Source organism: Vicia villosa, unplaced genomic scaffold (genome assembly GCF_029867415.1).
Source record: "Vicia villosa cultivar HV-30 ecotype Madison, WI unplaced genomic scaffold, Vvil1.0 ctg.000175F_1_1, whole genome shotgun sequence".
NCBI lineage: Eukaryota > Viridiplantae > Streptophyta > Magnoliopsida > Fabales > Fabaceae > Vicia > Vicia villosa.
In genome coordinates, this window is record NW_026705050.1 from 919,271 (window position 1) to 932,134 (window position 12,864).

Sequence of the window (12,864 nt, forward strand, 5' to 3'; positions counted from 1 at the left end):
GCTCCGAAGGGGCGATATGCAGGTTTGTACCTCATATGTCCCGATACAAATGATAGATAGAGTCAAGTAGTATTAGTATTAGAGTAAGAAATTAAAGAGTTGGAAATGGGAGAAATTAAAAGCATAGATAGAGTTAAGTAGTACAAGTATAGTATTAGAGATAGGAGTAAGAAGTTAGTATTAAAAATGAAGCCAAGATAAAACCAGAACATTTTAAAATTTGCAAGTATAGAGCCATGGAGTTTACATTTTTGTGTATAGTATAGTCTCACATAGTTTTCTATAAAAAGAATTTTGGTGTTTATATAGATTAAAGATTCAATTACTAAATCACTTGTGGGCTGGAGTAAAAAGGTTTTACACAATATTGAGTTAAAGGCCTAAAATTATTATTTTAAAATTTGTTTAAATAAATTTTTAAATAAACTTTGTTTAACTTAATTAAATAAATCATTTATTAATTAAAAAATATTAATAAATAAATCATTCTAGTCAATATTTTCAACTGATTTAAAATAATTTTTTTGTCCTAATCATCACTATCTCCTAAACAAAATTGGAGGGGACCAACTAAATTTCAAATGATGTAAAGTTCAGGGACCGAAAAACTAGTTTCTAAAATGGGGGAGACTAAAATCCGACTGCATGTCAAGGCATGATTCGCCAAGACATGTAGGTCACTTATTGATTTGGATGCTTGCTTTTTGAAGGGGGGATCTTGTGGGCAATTAATGTCATCAAGAGACAGGGATGGTAACAACCAAATCTTTCCAATTGCATATGCAATTGTTGAAGCTGAGACCAAAGATTCATGGAAGTGGTTCTTACACCTTCTTTTGGAAGATTTAAGTGCATTCAATCAAAGAGCATATGACTCTATTTCTAACACATAGAAGGTATAATCTTATATAATTTCTTAGGTCTTTATTTAATTTCTTATGTCATGTATAGTTTCTTATGTCTTTATTTGTTATATGCTAGGGGCTGATTCCTGCAATTCAAGGTGTTGGTGCCCATGTGGAGCATAGACTTTGTGTAAAGCATCTATATGAGAATTGGAAGAAGAAATACACTGGTTTGAAGTTAAAAGAGGTGATACTGGAAACAACTAGGGCAACTACAATACCATTATGGGAAAGAGCAATGCAGAAAACGAAATATTTGAATGAAGGTGCATGGAAGGACATGATGGATACACTGCACAACTTTGAACCATATCACATTTCAAGACATATACAAAGTGTGATATGCAAGTAAACAACATGTGTGAGACTTTTAACAGGGCTATATTGGAACATAAAGACAATCCAATAATCACTTTGTGGAGTGGAATAAACATTATATAACAAGATAACGAAATAGAAGGAGTTGTTGCAAATGATATGGTGGAATTGTCTGTCATATAATCCAGATTGTCATAGAGAAGAATAAAAAACATGTACAGGGGTGGACTCCAATATGGCATGGTGATGCAGACCTTTCAGTAGTTGGTGTGACCAATGGGATTGAGACCTACTGTGTTAATCTTAAAAATGAAACATGTTCATGTAGAAAATGGGATTTGTCTAGTATACCTTGTTGTCATGTCATCACATGCATTTGGAACATCAAAAACAACCTGAAAATTATGTGGTTGAGTATTATATGTATGCTTCATATTTTTCATTCTTTGATTATTCTTTGATTTTTTATTGTATGAATTGTAACATTCTTTGATTATTTCAGGAAGTCAACTTTTGAGAAGACATATTCAAATATTATATTTCGAACAAATGGACCACACTTGTGGCATATGGTTGATCATGTGCCAATTTTTACTTCTGTTATGAGACGAGTAGTTGGTCGTCCAAAAGAGCTGAGAAAGAAGACAAATGATGAGCAAAAGAACCCTCATGTGCTTTCAAGGAGACTTGCAACAATTACATGTTAGAAATATGGAAAAATTGGTCATAATAAAAGAACTTTGGTAAAAGGACAACTAAAAGAGCAATACCGAAGGGATGAAATAAGGCAAAGAAGGCAAAGACCAATAAGGGTGGAAAAGAAAAGAAAAAGACAAGTGAAAACCAGTCTGTAATTGGACAAAGATCACAAGCACATCAAGCTACTCAAGATTAGATGCAGTGTTGTTTTATGTTTGAGCTATTTTGTAATGACTAGTGGTATGTTATGAACCATAATATTTTGATGTAAATGGTATGTTGTGAACCATGATCTTTTGATATAATATGGTCTGATATGAACCACGATCTTTTGATGTATTATGGTCTGTTATGAACCATTATATTTTGATGTAATATGGTCTGTACGAAACAATTGTTTTATATTAATGAAATTGTATGAACCAGTTGTTTTATGTTAATCAAATGGTATGGTCTGTTTTATGTTATTACCTAGTTATCATATATGTCAAATAGTATGATATGTTTTATGCTTTTAACTGTCAAATGGTATGGTATGTTTTATGCTTGTAACTCAAAAATGGTATGGTCGGTTTTATGCTTTTAACAGATAAATGAACTAGTATCAGCTGTTTTATGTTAATCAACTATCAAATGTTATGTTATGGTATCAATATCAAATATCAACTATCAAATATCAAATGGTTTCAAATATCAACTGTCATATAGTATCAAATCTCATGCATCAATTGTGAACCAAATGTTAAAATTTTTGTTTATACCGAATTCTTCCTTATTACTATTGGATTTTTTATTGTTTTATCAATTCTCCAAAGTGAATTTTTTTTTACCAAATAAATATTTTTAATAGATAAACAATAAAAAGAACATTTTTATCAAATATAAAAATACAGGAGATGCCAAATTAAATTTAAGAATGCCAGGATAAATTCTCCTACTTGTCGCAACAAGTCCATAAACATCATGGCCTACTAGTTACAACAAGCCCAAAACCAACATGGTCCTAAATTCAAATCTACTGACCCCATTAATGATACTATGATAGTAATAATCAAAGAACAACTCTCAGAAGAAAGAATATGGATCCTCTACTGCCCTTTTGAGGCTGCCATCTCTCCTTTTTCAATCTAATGGTTGGTAGGCTATCATTGAAAAAAATAAAAACACAAAAAGAAACAACATATAATAAATGAATGGTTGAGATGAGAGCTGAATGGAAACATGAGACAAAAAGCAGGAGAGGATCCTGATCCCAGAAGAAAACATTATTCTTTTTGAAAGTTTACCTTGACATAAAAGGATCTTTTTGGGTAGTGGCCCCAATTATTATTATTCAAACCAAATTAAATCCAATCATCATCACAAGTTTCTAATTTCAAAATCTTGATACTATACTACTAGTACTACTAACAAACAACTAATCCCCACTTAATAAAACATCTCAAATTCAAGGACACTTTGGTCCTACAAAAGAAAATCCACAACAACCTCTTTTATTACTCCATCCCATGTAACCGTTACCTTAGTAAAACATCGAATCACTTTCCAATTTTAAATACTAACATTCCAATTCGACCGTTGGTTACTACTTCTTCAACATAACACACGCTCTCCCCATTTACTCATCACAACAACAACAAACAACACACACAACCTTGAATTTCAACAACAATGGCACAAGATTATGGTTTCACTTTCACTTCCGAGGAAATGGTCGTCAACGACAACCTCGGATACCCCAAAGCCTATGCTAAACTCTGTCGTGACCGTGGTTTCAGTCCTTATAGCCATGGCCCTCCTTTCACTTTTCTACCTTATGCTTTGCATGATGATGAGGTACCCATTTGTTCTTTCTTTGTTTTTGTATTAAAAATTTAATCTTTGAGGTGAAAACAGTTCTGGGTCATTGGTTTCTTTATCTGGGTTGGATTTGTAACATTTGTTAATGTTATTGTTAATGTTGATGTTTCAATCAGGTTGAAAGAGCAAGTTTTTTGGATGAGATGTTTCCAATTATTGATCCAAAAGCTAAACCGACAACAAAACCTAGAATCTTTGTCAGTATCTTGTGGAACCAGCTCAGTCATCTAGGGTAACAAGTCATGAAAATTTTCAATTCTCATGTGTTGTTTATGTGTTTGTATGTGTTGATTGATGTTAATTTTGTTTGGTTGAAATCTTAGGAATGCTGGTTTTGATCCGGCGGTGATTCGAGTTGATGCTTATGGTAATGTCTTGTATTATCATGCTGATTCAGCTTCTCCTCTTGCTTGGGATTTTGATCATTGGTTTCCTTGTTCAAGTAATTAAGCTCTTTCTCTCACTATTTTGTTTAGCTTTTCCATGAATATTTATAGATTAATATAAGTGATTTTTCGGTTGAGATTACCTTAATTGAGCTACAAACAAATTAGGCTTTGGTGTGATTTTGATTCTTTTGGGATGACAATTGTAGGGGGAGGCTTGACTGTTCTAAGCAATCTAAGGATAGTTCAAAGACAAGTTTACAGAAGGAAGAAAAATAAACTTGAATTCTTGGTGCCATGGTGGGATTTCCAATTGGGGATATCTGTTAATCAGTTTTTGTCTATTTTCGCTTCTTCAAAATCTGATTTTAGGTATGTTTTCTGATATTCTACTACTTATACTGTTTCTCGATTTGCATTACGATGGGAGGGTATGTGATGATGATATTTGTGATTGTGATTGTGAATGACAGGCATAGAGGCTTTTCATTTCTGTTCTCTGAAGGAGAAAATCATGAGTTGAATGATACACAAATAGTGGATTCTCATTCTTTTCCGCAACACTTCATTGGTTTTAGCGAAGAAGTTGGACTAGCTCCCGCAGCTATAATCGAATCGCGAAGGGATCCTTATGATGCTTTAGCTTTAAGACAACTTGATCATAATAAGAAGACAAGGCCTATGTCTTCTGCGATAGGTCAGCGTCATTGCTCCTAATAAGATTAATCATACTAATGATTTTGAAGATTGAGAATTAGATATTGATGTTAATGTTATGTCTTTTTCTCAGTGGCTGCAAGAAAACCAAAAGGCAATGAAAATGAAGATCCAAATTTTGTTAGGAACCCCTACCAAGCAATTGTCATGGCCAGAGATTCTTTGAAGCAAAAAGAAGAAGCTTCAAAAATGCAATTAGAAATGCAAATTTTGGATAATGAAGTGAATGAAATGAAACTCAAAAACGACGAAGAAAAGCTGGTTATTCAAGACCTCGAATTGGCGCTCATAAAACGTAAGAGGAAAGCAGAAAAGTGCAGACGACTCGCAGAAGCTCAATCTTCTTACAGAACCATGCTAGAGAAGATGATTAGAGACACCATGCACCAGTAAGCCTCACTAACCAAAGTTCAAATGATTATTACTTTTCTTTATAGGTAGTTACACTTAAAGTCGAACACTTTTAATGATTGGACGATTATATTGTTTTGTTGAAGGAGTGTGATTTATAAGGAACAGGTAAGATTGAACCAGGCTGCGAGTAATGCACTAACGGCTAGACTTGAAGCACAGAGAACAATTTGTGATAATGCTGAGAAAGAGTTCCATAAGAAGTATAAACAAAAAGATGACATAGAGAAACAACTTAGACCTGAATTCGATCAAGGAAGAAAGAGATTCAGAATGGATGATTCCGCTTTCGAAGAAGAGAGGGAGAACAATAAAACTGTTTTTTATTTGCCTAGAGCAAGGCCAAGAACTCCTTTTCACAAAGAGCTCAGAGTTTTGTTGGATGAAGAACAAAGAGCGTCTGAAGCTGGCATATCTGCAAATGAAGAGGAGCTGAAAATCGCAGCTAATAATGATGATGATTCGGAACGGAAGCTAGAAGAGCATATCGAATCATTTGTGGCTTTGGATGAAGAAAAGTTAATTGAGCAGAGGCTTCAGAAGCTAGAAATCAGTGAAGAAAAGAGGACTCCTGGTTTTTCATTCCGCGGTTTTCATGAGAAAAAAGACGAGGAAGATGATGAAACGAGAAACCAACGAGGTAAAGGGAATGTTGAAAAATGGCTTCAATTGCTTTTAGAGAATGGTCAAGAAGAAGGAACAAATCCACGAGAAGAAACAAATGAAAGTGCCTTTGGTAAGACTGAAGATATAATCCAACAACTAAACCAGAAGTTTCCACAAAAGGAGTTGAGAACTGTAAAGAAGGAGCTGCAAGTCCTTCAAGATAAGAATAAAGAAGCCGATGAAATAGAGGAAACAAATCATGGTTTTGATAAAACAAAAATTGGAAAAAATTGGAAAGACGAACAACAGAAATTAGAAAAAAGACTTGTTAGATCAGAGAGTGCAAAGGTCTTGAGACGAATCCCGTCATCTCCATCTTTGTTTCAAGGGATGAAGTCATCCATCAAGAGTATCAAGAAAGCAGTGAAACTATGAATGTTTGACGCAGACTTGTGCTTTTTTATGCTTCTCGACCCTTTCTTACAATTTGTGTGTGCAAAATACTATATAGGTTTGATTCTATTGTTTGATTTGTGTGTATAAGATTTTTTAGTTATCGAATAAGTGATAACAGCTTGTTGTTTTGGCTGCAATAATTACGTTTCTGTTTCGTCGTCTAGTTTCCTGTTAAGAACATATTTTTTCGGCTAGAAATTTGCTTATTCTAGCATCTATTGTAATACTTTCCTTATTCAATCATTCCTTTTATACGAATTACTAGCCAAAAAATGATCTTGGTTGTTTCAGTGTAGAAGAGAGTAGTCTCGTTCTTACATTATTTCCGAAGTCTTAACTCCAATAAACGGACTTATAATATAACAGCTTAATTTTTTAATCCGTTACTCACATGAAAGCCTCTCTTTCATGACAGTGATTTTCTCCAATTTTGAGGAGTCCGACCTTTGACGACAATACTAGTTTTCATGTCCATAGGTGTTTGCCTTCCGAATCCAAATTCAGTCTGAGTTTCATTTATTTCAACGCTCCCCGTCTCTCCGTTAGTTTTACTAAAACCAAGTTTCTTCCATTTGAAGAAACCTTTCTTCTTCTCAGCCATCTTATCCATCTGCGCTTGCATAGCATTGCACTGACTCTGCAGCCTGCGAACATCTTCCTTCAGTTTCTTTATCTCCATTTGCTGCGCATTCATTTCGCGCTTCGAAAGAGACCGTTCTGGTGTCTCCAACACACCGTGATATCCGCTCGGACTCCTCAAGCTACTGAAAGAAGTACTCCAATCAATGTGGCGATTGAGTTTCGTTTGCTCGGTGAAAAGTACCTGAATAACAGCTCTCACAGGTAACCGTTCGTTTTGTGCTGCATGAAGTGAGGCTTCCGGTGTGAGTTTCCTGCTATCAATTAATCTACACAGTCCCTTCCTTTCTTGCTTCGACACGCTTGGATGCACCTATAAAAATAACACTCTCACATAAGATGAAATACGACCCGACTAAATGGATTTGTATTGCATGCAGTTAGAAATCCATACGTTCAACACCAGACGGAGTTGGTCAAGATTTTAAACTCGGTATTTTAGATTTAAATTAGTAATACACCACCCCATCTGAATCAAACGACCATCGTTGACCTACTGATAAATAGAATATTACTCGAATTTAGAAGGAAATTGAAGTGCTTTTTGGCAACAACTAATAATTAAACATATCTATAATGAAGGAAAGGCCAAGCTAAGATATGGACAAGAGAAAAAAGCCAAATGTTGAGAAATGTTGGTAACAATTTACAACTATAGCTTTATGATTCATGTCTTATCTAGTTTTGGACTTTTGCTGTGAAACAATTGCATGTGAACCTTGATATATTAGAATAAAAAAATGCTTGATCTTCAATTTAGCGACTTCCTGATTACAACAGAGAATTTGACACATATCAGACACATATCATATCGGAGAGTCTCTGTGTGTTGGTGAACGACCATACAAGAAACACTTTCTACGATATTCATAACGATTCCTCGTCTTGACACTTATTTCTTTCATAGTCATTAAAATGTAATTAACTTTACTAATCAAGAAAATTAACATGAAACTAATTAAAAAGATGAGAAACAGAACATACTTTAAGATAAGTATCAATGGCTCTATACAAACCGTCATCAGTAGCTCTTGCATGAGTAGGAAGAGCAGCAGCAAGTGAAACAAATTGAGACAAACTCAAATTAGAATCCAAACCAACCTCAGCAAGGTAACAATCAACCAACTTAGCAACCTTAACCAAAGCAGCAGCACTGGTTTTCGAACCATCATGATCCAAATTCAAGAACCTCTTAACCAATCTAATAATAAGCTCAACATCCAGAAGAGTTCCACATGTATGACTAAAAGAAGGTATCATGAGTTCTTTCAATGAAGCTTGATCTAACTGCCATGAAACTCGATTCTCAAGCTCGGCTCGATAAGTAGCCTCGACAGAAACCATGTTCGCCGTTCTGAGTAACCGGAGAAGGAAGTTGCATGGAATTGAATCTTTGTCTGGTGGAAGAACACTGATTAAGGTTTCAACAAAGAATTTTTTCTTCATCCATGATGTTGTCGCACTTTCGGGCGAATTAGCATTAGAACTAGCATTTGCATTTGCATTTGCATTTGCATTTGCATTTGCATTTGAAGCTTCGAGATCGGGGAGCCATTTGGAAGCATAGTGAGTGATGATTGAACCGATTAAATCAGCGCGAACGCCTTTTTGTTTGATGTTTGAAAGAGTTTTGACAAAGTAATCCATGTCAAGGATGCATGCATCTTCAAACCAGCAACAATAATCCAATGATAGTTGTTGGTTTTGATTTGTTTCAGTTTCTTTGCAACATTGTTTCTTCATTTTGGTGAGTATAGAGAATAATGCAGGGGAAATTATGTACTATAGTATATGATATAATCTTGTTTATATAATGTTTTCATATGGTGTGTGAACATGACATTGATAGGTTTGTTCTTTTTCATTTTTAACTAGAGGCCAAAATGTAGTGTGAAAAACACAACAGCTAAGGATCAAATCTAGATTTTGTAAGGTTAGATTAACCACATATTCAAGCAATCTCAACCATATGATATTAGTCAGATGATTCATATTAATTTTGTTAAATGGATTTGAAACAGAAAATAGAAATATGGATTGTCTAACTCAAGATTGGAGGATTTATGCCTACAATGCTCTCTCTAGTCTCTAATATCCTTTTGAAACATTATTTTGTTTTAAATTATTAGTTTTTTTTTTAATAATTTTTTAATATGTTTATTATTTTATTAAAGAAGTATACCTCTTATTAATATTATACCATTTTTGGAATACAAAAATATAATTTTGAATGTGTTTATTAATGGATGGTGAGGAAGTCTGATAATCATCGTATTAAACTTTAAACAATCACATAAAATGAGTTTGATATATTATTTTAATTAAAATCTTGATATTAGGTTTATGGATCCTTATTTATAAAGTGTTCGACATTTATTTTTACTTATACTTAATATACAAACATTTATACACAACAAGTAATAATTCTATATAAATTATGCATATTATTATATTTAAGATCATCAAAATCGAGTCAAACTAGCCAATTCAATCGGTTAGATTGGGAAACGAACATGAGTTTGATCTAAATAATTCTAAAAACCATTCAAACAAAGAATTTGTGTGCCAACTGAAAAACCGATAGAAAATTGGTAAAAATGGGTTACAAAATGGGCAAGAGGATTAGGTTTTTCTTATTGCGGAAATGACTTTTAAAAATATGATGATATGTTTCTCATTTGATTGTCTAAGCTTCGGGGCATTACTCTTTGTGTTTTTAATGGTGCTCACACATCCTAGTGAAAAATCAATAATATTTATAAAATCTAGAACTTAACCTCAAGATGTACCAAAAATGTAACCACAATCAAGTCTCAAATTCATGCAAGAATAAAGCTGAAAAATTAGAAGGTTAATGTTCATATTTTTACGGAGGTTAATGTTCGTATGGAGGCTAAGTTCTAGATCTGTTTGATTTATATAACACGTCAGACCTTCCCTCTTCTTTGTTCATTTCAGAAAATTTACTCAAAACCCAAAATAAATCGCGTGAGCAAACTTCATTTCCATCATTTTTCAAGCTTTCTCGTTACTTTTATTTCATTGCATTCAAACCTACGGCATCACTCAACTTCCACACCACTCCATTCAATTAAGGTTTCTCATTTTTCAAGTTTTCTCACAATTTGATAAGTTTTTTCATTTTCTTCCTTTTTTTGGTTTGTGATGAATACATTATCTAAATAGGTTGTTTATGATTCATTAGATTATAGTTAAAATCATAATTGATTGATTTTTGATGCATGAATAAAGATTTTTTAAAGTTTTGAGCATAAGGGTTTTATGTGTTCTTGTACTGCGTTTTTTCTGGTTTTGCCTATTACGAAAGTTAACTTTCGAATTTAATTGATATGCTTCGTTTGTTTGATTTTGCATGTTTTGTCCCATGTGTTAGAATTATTTGATAATGATATGATATTATTGGTTTAATTAAAGGTAAAATTTCAGACATGATAGAGTAACTCAACATGCTTATGTTCAGAGGAAAAAAAAACTAGACCCTATCATCCAAACATTGATACCACTTCATTTGATGCAAGGACATTGTTTTATGAAGTTCACGTGTCTTCGACATCGTCCTCCAGGAGACATGAGTCCCTTGTTGCCGCCCCAAAAGCCCCCAGAAGTCAAACATGTTGCTTTCATTCATGATGTTTTTTCAGGAGGCCCCTCAAACACCTCACTACTTTGTATGCATACAGACATTGTTGCTAGGCACGTGTGGAATGAGGAGGTAAAAATAAATTTGTATATATTTGTTATTTTAAACATAAGTTTTGAACCTTGTGGTGATGATATATTTTTCTACAACACTGTGAGCCATTAAAATGTATAACCCATTGTAGGAAGATTGTGAAGTTGTCGCATCTAGATAGACCATAGTTTTAGGATGTCATGTAACTATCTAAGTTGCAAAATTTATGCAAGAATGAGTATGCTTTTATTAATCATGGTTTATTGTCTGCTTTCGTGGAGAAATGATACTTAGCGACTTCTTCATTCCATCTTTTGATCGGTGTGATGTTCATCACACTTGATGACGTGTCATCCCTCATACATCTTTCGATCACAGGAAGAATATTAAAATACTTCAGACTCACCAGATCTGAGGCAATTAAGATAATGGTGGAATATTTGAGAGCTGACCCGGTTGCGCTCAACAGAAGATATATACCACAAGAAGATATCACGCCAGATTTAGATTTTTAGAGAGGATGTATATATACCACCTGAATGCAGCAGTTAACAACAAGTTTACACATTTATGGTAAACTACTCCAAGTTAGGTAGAACTTGTTTATAGATGACATATTTTTAACAAAATTACCGAACCTAAATTTCATAATATCCACAAAATTGTAAAATTAACACACGATCATGAGTTCAAAATATATCAAAGAGTTGGTCGTGAACTTGAACTACAAAATACTCTTCCATTAATACAAAGTTAACTTCTATACTAATTTTGATAAAGTTGACTTTCTTTTTATTCCAAAGACATTTGGGAATTTTTTTAAAAGTGACTATTCATCATTGAAGATGGGAAAAGCATATATCATTTGCAAAAGAATGCAAATGGGATCATATATTTATTGTGACTTTTTTTCTAGTGTAGTTTTTTATTTATAAATAAAAAAATAAGAGAATAAATATTAACTTTTAATTTTTTACAAATATAATATCAATTCACATAAATGTATTAATATAAAGTATTAAAATATATTGTTTATTTTATAAAATATAAAATATTTTAAAAATATATGCTAATATCATTTAAATTATTATATTAAATTTATATTTAAATTTTACCTATTGAACTTCGGTTAAACTTCAGTCAATCTTTTAAATCTTGAACTTCTATCTATTACGATTTAATTTTTGGTTTGATTTAATTTATATTATAATTTTGTAATATTACTAAACTAAAAAATATGTGAGATATATATATATATATATATATATATATATATATATATATATATATATATATATATATATATATATTTTAATTGTTTGGATAATTATTTCTATTAGTTGAAATATAATCTACAGATTTTTTTTAAAACACAAATAATAAGACATGTAATAGTAGAATAAAAAAATGAAAAACGTGATTTGGTCAGCAGTTTCCATCTCATAAGTGACAGTAATAAAGATTTGTTTTGTTGGTATGTGAAAAACACATAATAGAACCAAGATTTGGCTAATTACAAATATATGATAAGCTTAATAAAACTTGCTAGTGATCAGGTTTTAGTTTCTATTTTAAACTCACAATTTCCATTATTCAAGCTTAATTAGTTCAACTTCTAGTTTCAAAATATTTAAGGTCAGCTTACACAAAACAGTAGTATATAAAGTAAAACAAAGATAACAATTTCATCTTTTTTTTTACTTTTGGTGAAAAAGAAATAGGACCCTATGACATAGACCCAATTGTTCATATCCTTAGATGCATCATTGAAAAAAGAAAAAACATAAATTGTAACACCTTCAAACTTGAAAGAGAGAGACTCATTTGTTTTTATCTAAATATTTTGTGTATTGCGTGAAGGATTTGTTATTGTTTTTGTTAACAAGAGGTGAAGGAATCCAATATATTTGCTGGTTTGGTTTTTCCTTAATAATATGTCACATCTACACTAATGTTTGCATAGGTTTAATTGAAGTTATATTGATACATGACACTTGGCATATAATGGTGGAAAGTGAAAGGAGGTGAAGGAATGGAAACCTAGAGATGAAGGTTCTCCTACCCTACATGTAAATCACAAACTTTATTTTTATTTTTTGCATCCTGACATGCTATACAATAAGCTCGTGAACCCCTATTTTCATCTCCATTAAGAAATATATACATGAGAAGA

General features: G+C 32.5%; 2 protein-coding genes across 2 annotated transcripts; one reads left to right on the top strand and one right to left on the bottom strand.

Annotated features, from left to right (window-relative positions):
- The first annotated feature begins 3,449 nt into the window (after positions 1-3,449).
- On the top strand, positions 3,450-6,519 carry LOC131624966 (uncharacterized). Its single transcript, XM_058895890.1, has 7 exons — positions 3,450-3,758; positions 3,899-4,014; positions 4,106-4,224; positions 4,378-4,540; positions 4,642-4,865; positions 4,959-5,274; positions 5,383-6,519. The coding sequence occupies exons 1-7, from the start codon at positions 3,594-3,596 to the stop codon at positions 6,335-6,337; spliced, it is 2,058 nt and encodes a 685-aa protein (XP_058751873.1). The 5' UTR covers positions 3,450-3,593; the 3' UTR covers positions 6,338-6,519.
- A 55-nt stretch (positions 6,520-6,574) lies between these two features.
- LOC131624967 (root phototropism protein 3-like) lies at positions 6,575-8,783 on the bottom strand. Its single transcript, XM_058895891.1, has 2 exons — positions 7,982-8,783; positions 6,575-7,310 (listed from the first exon to the last, which is right to left on the bottom strand). Exons 1-2 carry the CDS (start codon positions 8,738-8,740, stop codon positions 6,765-6,767), a joined length of 1,305 nt encoding a protein of 434 aa, XP_058751874.1. The 5' UTR covers positions 8,741-8,783; the 3' UTR covers positions 6,575-6,764.
- Between the last annotated feature and the right edge of the window lie 4,081 nt (positions 8,784-12,864).

Excerpts from the sequence above, each read along its gene's own strand:
- LOC131624967 (XM_058895891.1), bottom strand. The coding sequence starts at position 8,740 with ATGAAGAAACAATGTTGCAAAGAAACTGAAACAAATCAAAACCAACAA. Across the intron at positions 7,311-7,981 it reads CCATTGATACTTATCTTAAA|GTGCATCCAAGCGTGTCGAA; the intron begins GTATGTTCTGTT and ends TTATTTTTATAG.
- LOC131624966 (XM_058895890.1), top strand. The coding sequence starts at position 3,594 with ATGGCACAAGATTATGGTTTCACTTTCACTTCCGAGGAAATGGTCGTC. Across the intron at positions 3,759-3,898 it reads ATGCTTTGCATGATGATGAG|GTTGAAAGAGCAAGTTTTTT; the intron begins GTACCCATTTGT and ends TGTTTCAATCAG. Across the intron at positions 4,866-4,958 it reads GCCTATGTCTTCTGCGATAG|TGGCTGCAAGAAAACCAAAA; the intron begins GTCAGCGTCATT and ends TCTTTTTCTCAG.